Source organism: Scyliorhinus canicula, chromosome 19, assembly GCF_902713615.1.
Source record: "Scyliorhinus canicula chromosome 19, sScyCan1.1, whole genome shotgun sequence".
NCBI lineage: Eukaryota > Metazoa > Chordata > Chondrichthyes > Carcharhiniformes > Scyliorhinidae > Scyliorhinus > Scyliorhinus canicula.
This window is the reverse complement of record NC_052164.1, coordinates 66,096,465-66,108,558: the sequence shown is the minus strand read 5'-3', so window position 1 is coordinate 66,108,558 and position 12,094 is coordinate 66,096,465. Positions and strand designations below refer to the sequence as shown.

At 47.3% G+C, this 12,094-nt stretch overlaps 1 protein-coding gene across 1 annotated transcript in view; it reads right to left on the bottom strand.

Annotated features, from left to right (window-relative positions):
• LOC119954014 (V-set and immunoglobulin domain-containing protein 10-like 2) overlaps nt 1–12,094 on the bottom strand; it is a 136,735-nt gene that overhangs the window by 86,968 nt on the left and 37,673 nt on the right. The window contains exons 3-4 of the mRNA XM_038778791.1: nt 11,218–11,571; nt 5,614–5,892 (exon numbers count right to left, since the gene is read on the bottom strand). Coding sequence (XP_038634719.1) covers nt 5,614–5,892; nt 11,218–11,571 — 633 coding nt within the window. The remainder of the gene's footprint in view (nt 1–5,613; nt 5,893–11,217; nt 11,572–12,094) is intronic.

Sequence of the window (12,094 nt, the reverse complement as noted above, 5' to 3'; positions counted from 1 at the left end):
CCTGGGAGGGAAATTTGCTACGGCTCTTTGGTGGAGTTTAAACTAATTTGTCTGGGGGATGGGAAAGCGAGCTGTCGTCCAGAAGCCAGTGTTGAGAGTAGTGAGGTACTGAGGAGGGTATCAAGGTCGCAGGAGTGTACCGGCAGACAGAAAGGTGGGTTGAAGTGTGTCTACTTCAATGCAAGGAGCATCCGGAATAAGGTAGGTGTACTTGGAGCGTGGATTGGTACTTGGGACTACAATGTTGTGGCCATTACGGAGACATGGTTAGAACAGGGACTGGAATGGTTGTTGGAAGTTCCAGGGTATAGATGTTTCAGTAAGAGTAGGGAAGGTGGTAAAAGAGGTGGAGGAGTAGCATTGTTAATCAAGGATAGTTTAACGGCTGCAGAAAGGCAGTTTGAAGGGGATCTGCATACTGAGGTAATATGAAATGAAAATGAAATGAAAATTGCTTATTGTCACGAGTAGGCTTCAATGAAGTTACTGTGAAAAGCCCCTAGTCGCCACATTCCGGCACCTGTCCGGGAAGGTTGGTACGGGAATTGAACCGTGCTGCTGGCCTGCTTGGTCTGCTTTAAAAGCCAGCGATTTAGCCTTGTGAGCTAAACCAGCCCCTGTGAGCTAAACCAGCCCATCAGGTTGCTGTCTGGTTTGCAGGATAGGTCTTATAAGAAAAGGTTGAGGGAGCTAGGGCTTTTCTCTTTGGAGCGGAGGAGGATGAGAGGTGACTTAATAGAGGTTTATAAGAAAATGAGGGGGATAGATAGAAGGACGTTCAGAGACTATTTCCTCAGGTGGCTGTAGCTGTTACAAGGGGGCATAACTATAAGGTTCGGGGTGGGAGATATAGGAGGAATGTCCGAGGTAGGTTCCTTACTCAGAGAGTGGTTAGAGTGTGGAGTAGACTGCCTGCTGTGATAGTGGAGTCGGACACTTTAGGAACTTTCAAGCGGTTATTGGATAGGCACATGGAGCACACCAGAATGACAGGGAGTGGGATAGCTTGATCTTGGTTTCGGACAATGCTTGGCACAGCATCGAGGGCCTGTTCTGTGCTGTACTGTTCTATGTTCTATAAGTCACAATTTTAAGAGATACGGGAGCTAGTCAATCTTTAATGGTAAGTGATGAGGAATTATGTAGTCTGGGAAGAATATTGCAAGAAAAGGTGGTAATCAGTGAAATTCAGGGTGAGAGGAGTAGTGTTCCATTATATAAGGTGAGGTTGTAAAGTCCAGTGAAGAGTGGTGAATTGGTAGTAGGAGTTATAGAGAAACTGTCTTGTCCAGGAATACAGTTTATCAATGTGCGGGAGGACCAGCGAACCATTTCCACATGTTCTGGGTATGTCCAAAGCTTCGGGGATTTTGGCAGGGGTTTGCGGACGTCATGTCCAAGGTTTGAAAAACAAGGATGGCGCTGGGTCCAGAGGTGGCGATTTTTGGGGTGTCGGAAGATCCGGGAATCCAGGAGGAGAAAGAGGCAGACGTTCTGGCCTTTGCTTCCCTGGTAGCCCAGAGATGGATACTATTGGAATGGAGGGACCCAAAGCCCCCGAAGTCGGAGACCTGGCTATCGGACATGGCTAGCTTTCTCTGTATGGAGAAAATTAAGTTTGCCTTGAGAGGTTCACTGTTAGGGTTCACCTGGAGGTGGCAACCGTTCGTCGACTTCCTTGCAGAAAATTAATCGTCAGCAGATGGGGGGGAGGGGAGTAGATTAGGTTAGAATAGGGCGGTAATAAGGGTGGGACCTGTACGAAAGGTCAACGGTTTTTGCACTATGTTTATGGTTTCATGTATTTTGACTATTTTGTTCTTGTTTCTATACCAAAAATACCTCAATAAAATGGTTATTAAAAAAAGGAATACAGTTTATCTTGGGTAATGATATAGCTGGATCGTAGGTGGGAGTGATGTCTACTGTGGTGGATAAGCCAGTGGAAAATCAGACAACTGAAGTGTAGCAAGATGAATATCCTGGGATTTTTCCGGATTGTGTGGTAACAAGGCCGCAATGTCACAGGTTAAGACAAGAGGAGAAATCAAAGAGTGAAGATGAAGTTGAAGTGCAATTATGAGAAACGATTTTTGATCACATAGTTGTAAAAGAACAAGAACAAGGAGGATGTGGCAGATATTTTTAGTTCAGGAAAATTGGCGGAGTTACAACAAAAAGATATAGAAATAAAACGGATGTATCAGAAAGCATACACGGAAGAGGAATCTGAGTGTATATCAGAGTGTTATTACCGTAAAAGTAATGTCTTGATGAGAAAATGGAGACCTTTACATATGCAGGCGGATATAAAGTTGGCAGAAGTTCTTCAAGTAGTATTGCTGGTAGGGTATAGAAATGAGGTGTTGCAAGTTGTACATGAGGTACCAGTGGGAGGTCATTTGGGAATAAGGAAACCTCAAGCAGTGATAAAATTAGCGCCCTTAATACCCATTCCAGCATTTGAGGAACCTTTTACACGGGTCCTAATTGATCGCTTAGGACCGCTTCCTAAAACGAAAAGCGGGAATCAATATCTATTGACGATAATGGATGTGTCTACTAGGTTTCCACAGGCCATTCCAGTACGTAATATTATAGCTAAAAAGATTGTGGAGGAGTTACTTAAATTCTTCACTAGATATGGACTACCCACAGAAATACAATTGGATCAAGGATCGACCTTTACCTCAAGGTTATTCAAAGAAGTTATGGATAACTTAGGAATAAAACAATTTAAATCAACTGCATACCATCCAGAATCGCAGGGAACGTTAGAAAAGTGGCATCAGACATTAAAGACAATGTTGAGACCTTATTGTCAAGATTATCCAGAAGATTGGGATAAAGGAATTCCATTTGTACTGTTTGCAATTAGGGATGCACCTAATGAATCAACCAAATTCAGTCCTTTTGAACTAATTTTTGGTCATGAGGTAAGAGGACCACTGAAATTGATTAAGGAAAAATTAGTGAGTGAGAAATCGGAAATTTCATTATTGAATTATGTGTCAAATTTTAGGGAACAATTAAATAGAGCAGGTGAATTGGCTAGACAACATTTAAAAGTTACATGAAATGTGATGAAATGGGTAGCGGACACGAGATCCAAAGTTCGTAGTTTTGCCAGTGGAGATAAATTTTAAGTGTTGTTACCAGTGGTAGGTGAACTTTTAAAAGCAAGGTTTTGTGGACCTTATCAGATTGAAAGGAAATTAAGTGAGGTCAATTATGTGGCAAAAACACCAGATAGAAGGAAGACTCACTGAGTGTGTCATATGAATATGCTTAAAAGGTACTTTGAAAGGGAAGGAGAGGAAAAGAGAAGGTTTTAATGATTCTAACTCAAAGTGACAAACCAAATACAGATGACTGTGAATTTGACATACCTCAAATTAAATTGGAAAATGAGGATGCTCTTAAAAATTGGGATAAATTGTTGAGTTATCTTCCAGAGGGAAAATGGACTGACCTGAAAGAGTTATTGATATCACGTGGGCAAGTTTGTAGAGATAAATTGGGAAGTACTAAAATGGCTATACATGATGTAGATGTGGGAAATGCTGTTCTAATCAAACAACATCCATACATTAACCCTTTAAAATTGGCACAGGTTAACAAAGAGATTGAGAGTATAATTAAAAATGGCATAATTGAAGTGGGTTGCAGCCAATGGAGCTCATCCATAGTGATGGTACCTAAACCAGACGGTACCCAACGGTTATGTGTGGACAATAGAAAGGTTAATGCAGTTACAAGAAGAGACTCTTATCTTATCGCACGTTTGGAGGATTGTATTGAGAAAGTGGGACAACCAGCTTTTATTTCCAAACTGGATTTACTTCAAGGTGACTGGCAGGTGCCTTTATCCAAAAGGGCAAAAGGAGATTTCAGCTTTTGCGACTCCAGATGGTATACACCATTTCAAAGTTATGCCATTTGGCATGAAAAATGCCCCAGCCACATTTCAACGGTTAACTAACAAAGTCATTGCAGGATTACCCAATTGTGCGGTATACATCGACAATCTGGTAATTTTCAGCCAGACATGGAAAGAACATTTGAAACATCTGATGGAGTTATTCGATCGACTTCAGGAGGCGGGTTTGGTGATAAACCTAGCCAAAAGTGAATTTGGAAAAGCCCAAGACACTTTCCTTGGCCATACAATCGGACAGGGTCAAATGGTCACATGGGATGTGAAACTAAAAGTTGTTGAGGAGTTTCCAATACCCTCAAGACGAAGGGAAATAATGCGATTTCTTGGTATGAGTGGATTTGATCGAACATTTGTGAAAACATTTTTTAGCGTAGCTGCTCCGCTGATGGACTTGCTGAAGACACCTCAAAAATTTCAGTGGACAGCGGACTTTCAACAGGCATTTGACTGCCCAAAAGCTGTGATAACCAATGCTCCTGTGTTGGAGTATTACAAGGGACTCTGTGATCAGATTGAACTAAAGTATCTGATTTTAAAAAGAAATGCCGAGGTGTAGAGAAATGGATGGATCGTGCAGAGACCTTCTTGTTCAAAGCGACTGTCAATCAAGAGGGATTCCAGTTGGAGGAAGAAGAAAAAAAAAAGAAATGGACTATATTATTATACCTGTTGGCGTGTGTTTTTTTTTAAACGATGAAGTATACTTACTGTGTGAATTTCTTAAAGGATGGTGAAAAGGTGAAAAATGAAACCATCTTGAAGTTGGTGGTTCTTGATGGTTTTTTTTTTCTTGGGGAGAGGTGTCATGTGAGAGTACCTTTAAGAAGTGGGTGTTTATAAATGGGTGTGTATATAAATATCTGCAGTGAGAGTACCTTTAAGGAATGGGTGTTTATTACTGCAGTGATATCAGAGAGTGGGTGGAGCTGGGCTGTCTGTCAGCTTTTTACTTTTGTTTTAGGCTGTTTGCTGCAGGGTGTGTTTTAGTTTTGTTTTCAGAGCTGGATAGCTGCAGTCACAGCCAGAAGGTGTACTAGAGTCTCTGTCTGTAATCTAAAGACTGTAAATCGATCCTGGTGATTTAAAACTAATAACGATAGTGACTTTAACCTGATGTGCTTCTGGCAAAAGGTATTTTAAATCTTATGGATGTTAAAAGGAAAGCTCAACGGTTTACTTAGTGTTGTATTCTTTGGGGGTTGTATTTGAATTGATGGTTGCTAAGATGTTCACTGTATGTTTTAAAAAGGTTACCTTGAGTTCATGGAATAAATATTGTTTTGCTTTAAAAAATACTTTTCTATTTCGCTGTACCACTCCTGTAGAGTGGGCCGTGTGCTCCCCATACCACAATCTAGTAAAAGTTGTGGGTCAGGTGAACTCCATGATACACTTTGGGGTTCTCTAATCCCTGGCCGATAACACAATATCAATAAAAACTAGCAGCAAAGCAACAAGAGCTAACTGATCAACACCAGACATTAAAGGACCTCAATTGGAACCAATTGCACTGTGTGTCAGGGGAGGAGGCTTTTCCCAGGGTTGGAGTTATTTCTGTTTCCACAGTTGAGAGCAGCCAGGTAACTAAGTGGGCACAAAACCAGATTTAATTCGATGAGTTATTCACTGTAACCTTTGTAAAGTCTTCATTATGAGTTGCTAAAGGAACTCACAGATGACGTCGAGCCAAACTCGGTCACTGGTCTCTTCATTCACCTCGTTCTTGGCTGTGCAGATATACCAGCCCGTGTGGTTCCTGCTTACTGAGGTCAGGTTCAGCAGACTGTCCGTGCTCTCAGAGATGTTGACGGGACTTCTGGACAGAGTCGCCTGCCTGGTCCAGGTGTACTCCAGGGGTCCGGTTCCATTCTCCACGGAACACAAGATCGAAATTGCGGACCCTTCAACTGGAGCCGAGAGACTCATCTGAATGGACGGTTTGGAAATTGGAACTGTTGAAGTAAAAGGAACCTGGTTATTTCCACAGAGTCAGCGAACGTTCACCTCTGCGAGTTCAGTTCAAAATCCTCCTGACTCTAAGCATCTTACATTGTTTCTATTGCAGGTTCAATGTAATTTCAAAGAACAGTACCCCATCTGTCAGTCAGGCATTTTGTAGGGCTCAACATTGAGTTCAATAATTTAGAACCATAACCGCTACTCCCAATGTTTTAAAATAGTACACTTTTCTTTTTGTAGTGTGTTGTGACAAGGACGAAAAGCAGCGTTGAAGCCGTCAGGACCAATGGGAGCTTTGTCCATCGTATTGCTCGGAACATAGTGCAGTGCGAAGGGACGAGTCTCATGATGTCATGCTGGTGGAGCGGGCTCTGAGTGAACCCACCCCATCAACAAATTCGTTTTGTTAAGCTCGGGATTTGGTTTTTAAAGCCACCCGACACAGAAAAGTTAAAATGGAAATCACCCCGCAACACACCCATTTATGCAACCGCCCTGGCGCTGCCCGGGCATTGCCACATGACACTTCCCCCTGGCATTTCCCCTGGCACTGCTCATTGGCACTGCTCCTAGTACTGTCCCCTGACACTACCCAGGCACTGTCCCCTGATACTGCCCCCCTGGCACTGTCCCCTGGCACTGTCCCCTGACCCTGTCCAGGCACTGCCCCCTGACACTGTCCCCTGGCACTGCCCCCTGACACTGCCCCCTCTTATTGCCCAGACACTACCCCTGACCCTGCCCAGGCACTGTCCCCTGACACTGCCCCCTGGCACTATCCCCTGACACTGCCCCCTGGCATTTCCCCTGGCACTGCTCATTGGCACTGCTCCTAGTACTGTCCCCTGACACTACCCAGGCACTGTCCCCTGATACTGCCCCCCTGGCACTGTCCCCTGGCACTGTCCCCTGACCCTGTCCAGGCACTGTCCCCTGACACTACCCAGGCACTGTCCCCTGATACTGCCCCCCTGACACTGCCCCCTGGCATTGCCCCATCACAGCCCAGGCACTGCCCCCTCTTATTGCCCAGGCACTGCCCTCTGACACTGCCCAGGCACTGCCCCTGACACTACCCAGGCACTGTCCCCTGACCCTGTCCAGGCACTGCCCCCTAACCCTGCCCATGCACTGCCCCCGACACTGCCCATGCACTGCCCCTGACACTGCCCAGGCACTGCCCCCTGACCCTGCCCATGCACTGCCCCCTGACACTGCCCATGCACTGCCCCTGACACTGTCCCCTGGCACTGCCCCCTGACACTGCCCAGGGACTGCCCCCTGACACTGCCCCCTGGCATTGCCCCATCACAGCCCAGGCACTGCCCCCTCTTATTGCCCAGGCACTGCCCCCTCTTACTGCCAAGGCACTGCCCCCTGACACTGCCCACGCGCACCCACTCACACACCCATCACACTTCCACAAGGAGCTCACTCACAAACACCTCCCAGGGCCCCAAAACATGCCCTCCAGTACCCATCCCTTATCCCGCAGTGGCTACTTCCCTCTTCACATCCCCGCTCCCACTCACCTACCACACAGGCATCTTTGCCATCTGACCTGGCATGGGTCCTTCCTACACTCTCCCTATCTGTCTCATTGCAGGACACGTTCAAGCACAATCAGCATGAGTGGGAACAGTCAGCTCGAGTGATGCTCGAGTTGAGTACCCTCACTCCGTTTGAGGAAAGAGCCCTTGAGCTGGCCGGCGAGCAGCAGGAACACATCTGTGCTAAGGATGAGGCAGGGGCAAGATGCAAAAGTGAGGACCCTTAGCAAATCCAGCCATGGCACCAGCCTCACGCGAGTTATGATTTTGCAATCCTTAATCCCCTGTCATGCTTTCCTGCAAGTCAATTAGTTGACCAGCCCTGCCCATCATCTCAATGGACCCGAGCAGCTCCAAGGAAAATATATCGGAGGCGAGCATTGAAGAGTCATCACATCTGTCACCCACACCCACCACCAGCGGAGATACTCACGCCTCGGTGGGATTAAATAATAGGCAGGCTTCTGAGTCACTCACTAGCGAGCACCTCACAGCTGATGATCCACAGCAGGCAGAGGCAGGGACGTCCCAAGGACCCGGCACTCGAAGGGATGCCCGAGCCCAGGACACTGCTGAGCCCAGGTCAGGTGACATACCCCTGGATTCGGTTGCCCCAGAACTGCTGGAACCGCAAAGGCAGAGTTTGTGAGCATCGAAAAGGGATGTCAGCAACCCTCCTCGGACTGCAAGGCCGACTGGAGGAGTTCCATCACAGTCTGTCTGAGGAGATGGTGCTGCCATCCGAGGCAACAAGGGCAACCCTGAGGAGGTGGCATCCACAGTGAAGACCAGGACGTGCACTCCATGGCTCTGCTCATGATCTTCATGGCTGGCGGCATGAGTTCCATGGTGCAGGGCTTCAGCTGCATGGTTCAGGCATTTATGGACACCCACGAGTGTCTGTGCCAGAGGACAACGCAGCTACTGGATCTCACTCCAGCTGCCCCTCTATCCCATGAAGGAGCCCTGAGGTCCCCGAGCATCTATAGGGAAGGGGATAGGCAGGAACGCATCACGGGACCTTCCACCCAGAAGATCCTGGCGGTGTCCAGTCCATCTGATACCCCCCTCCCTGTGACTGACCCACCTCCAGCCCTGCACACCGAGGAGGGTAGCACAGTAACACCCGTGCTGCCCGATAGCAGGCCCAGACCCTCAGGGCCCTGGACCATCAGGAGAAGCCCACTAAGATCATCCCAGGCAACCGGGCGCAGCAGTCAGCAGGCTGTCTCATCCTCAGCTGTGGATCCAGACGAGACACAGAGACGTAGCGGGAGAATAAGGAAGGCAAAGGTTTTATAGTCATAGCGTGGGCTAGGGTAAGTTTAGGCACAATTAAATGTTGACCACTGATGTTAGCACTATTTCATGTATTAAAAGTCACATTACGCACCCTTAAAGTGCTTCTCCAATCTCATTTCACCATTCACAGCTAACCCCCACATTTAGGCTGGGGGCACAACGCCAGCTCATCCTCAATCTCCTCAGAGAGGATGGATGATCAACAGTTGTCCACCCCACCAACTCTAATGACACAGTCATGCTGATGTAATCCTGGAAATGCTCCCCTCCCCCATCCCACACCAACACACGGGCCTTTCATCGCTGAAGCATCCTTTCAGCATGGGAAAACCATTGGCTGAAGGCTTGTGAGAGTCTGTCCAATTGCACCCACACCAGTACCCCTAACCTCAAAGGAGGCCCTATCAGCAGAGGTGGGTCACTCAGCTTCTCATCACCTGCAGCTGTAGCCTCCAGGGCCGCACGCAATGGGTGACCTCCCAGTCCATGTGGCACCGACCCCTACATCACCTGGCACAGGCGGTTCACTGACCTGCGGGGCAGATGCAGTCATCGCTGGCACTGGGGATATGATGTCCTCTTTCAGTAAACCCATGTTCAGTAGTATTGCCTCCGAGCCACCTTCATGCATGGCCCTGCGCCCAGTAACTGAGCAGGCCCTCCCATCCCTTCCTCTTGACATTGTCTCCCCCAGTCCACGGCAAAACTTCCCCAGACGAGTATAGAATGTGCAAAAAGGAAATCCTAAATTGTTTAACAAGTATATTAAGCATAAAATGATAACTAGGGAAAGAGCAGGGCCTATTAAGGACCACAGTGGTAATTAGTATGTGGAGCCGGAGGATGAAGGTAGGGTTGCAAATGAAAACTTTGTGTCGGTGTTCACTCTTGAGAGGGAGGGTGTGGATATAGAAATCAGGAAGAATGACTGTGATAAAAAAATTGAAATTAACATAGGCGAAGAGGAGACTCTGAGTGGTCTGATAGACTTAAAAGTAGATAAATCTCCAAGGCCAGATGAAATGTATCCCAGGCTGTTGAGTGAGGCAAGGGATGAAATCGGAGGGGTGCTGGCAATAATTTTCAATTCATCTCTGGCCACAGGAGAAGTGCAGGGGAACTGGAGGATAGCCAATGCGCCACCATTATTCAGGGAGGGAGGAAGGGATAAACCAGGAAACTACAAGCCAGTCAGTCTAACCTCAGTGGTGGGGAAACTATCGGGAGCAATTGTGAGAGACAGAATTAATCTGCATTTGGAGTGGCAGGGATTAATCAAGAACAGTCAGCATGTCTGACTAACTTGGTTGAATTTGTTGAAGAGGTGACCAGGTGTATAAATGAGGGCAATGCATTTGACGTAGTCTACTTGGACCTCAGCAAGGCCTACCCACATGGGAAACCGATGGTGAAAGTCAGAGACCATGAGCACTGTTTAGCCTCAGAATGTGCCCATTTACAACAAGCCAGTTTACGTACAATAGTGTGCTGTACTACAGGTCTTCTAACCTATCGCGAGCAACACTAGAGATATCTGTCGGCTTACACGTACAGATATTGTCATGTGTGAGGCTTCGCAGTTGAATGGGGGGGCAGGCTGGACGGAGCAATGGGACGTTTACAGTCTGTCAATATTGTACACAATGTTTGGTGGGGAAAAGAAAATCACGGCAAGGCTGCTCATTCTGTTTCAGTTCCGTAATATTCTTTTAAGGGCGACTATAGGAAATTGTGGAGGCCTTGTGACACAGTGCGTAGCATCCCTGCCTCTGAGCCAGAAGCTCTGGGTTTGCATCCCACCCCAGGACTTGATGACCAAGGAGAGTGAGTTTGTAACATGGCCAAACATACTGAACGTCAATCTGCAAACCCTTCCACACTAATGGCTGCCGGAGAGAGCAGGAGAGACTCCTGATCAGTCACACTTGATGTGGGACGGCACCCATCAGGCTATTAGGTTATGTGGCAGACTAGCGACCTGTTCCAGGGAAAATGTCGCTGCGGGAACAGGTAGCCTTGTGCAATTCACCTTTGCCAGAAGTGCAAAGACAGCAGGGTGGGGGAGGGGAAACAATTTGGGGCAGCACGGTAGCATGGTGGTTAGCATAAATGCTTCACAGCTCCAGGGTCCCAGGTTCGATTCCCGGCTGGGTCACTGTCTGTGTGGAGTCTGCACGTCCTCCCCGTGTGTGTGTGGGTTTCCTCCGGGTGCTCCGGTTTCCTCCCACAGTCCAAAGATGTGCGGGTTAGGTGGATTGGCCATGCTAAATCGCCCGTAGTGTCCTAAAAAGTAAGGTTGGGGGGGGGTTGTTGGGTTACGGGTACAGGGTGGATATGTGGGTGATAGTAGGGTGATCATTGCTCGGCACAACATCGAGGGCCGAAGGGCCTGTTCTGTGCTGTACTGTTCTATGTTCTATAATTGGCTGCATTTTCCTTGCTGAAGAATTAAAATCTGAAACTCACCCAGGACGTGTAAATTGACGAAGACGTAGACAAGTTTCGCCCCGTCATTGGTGTCATACAAACTTTGACACGTGAATCTTCCCTCAGCTACAAGTTGCAGGTTATCTATGACCAGGGACGCGCTGTCGGAGAGGACCTTCACATCACCAAACATGGAGGCCATTTTCTGCAGTTTGGGGCCCATTCCATAATTGTACAGGACCGCTCGAATATCACTGAAGCCGGGTCTAGTAAAACCCCAAATGTAAATGGTGGGCAAAGACTGGCCGCATTCCAACACCACAGAGCGACCTATGACCCCTTTCACCTGGCTCTCGATGTAGGTGACCTCCTCGGGATCCAGGATATCCAACCCTGAGTAGGAAAGAGACCATGTTAAGTTTGTAAGTTAAATAAGAGAATGTTTGGAAAACTCAGCAAGTGTACAACATCAGTGGAGAGAGAAAACCAATATTAACTTTTCAGCTCTGTGACTCTTCCGCAGGACTGGGAGATGTTAGGTAACAGGATTTAGGCAACAAGGGGAAAAAGGGCAGGAAAAAAATAAAAGGGAAGATCTGTTATAGGGTGGAAGGCAGGAGAGATGAAACAACAAACAGAATGGTGTGAAAGACAAAAAAGGCAGCGGAAGGGGAAGAATAACAATGAAATATGGGTGCAGAGGAGATGCAAACAGTTGCCGAGGAGGGAAGTATGGAGCTTTTAATTTTTTTATCCCTGACATTGCTGATGAGGTCAACGTATTTTGCCCATCCCTGACAGCCCTCGTGAAGAATGTGGTGAGCTGCTTTCCTGAACTGAGTTACACGTTGGGCCATTTCAGAGGGCAGCTAATAGTCAACCACATTGTTGTCAGGCTGGAGCCACATGGCAAAAA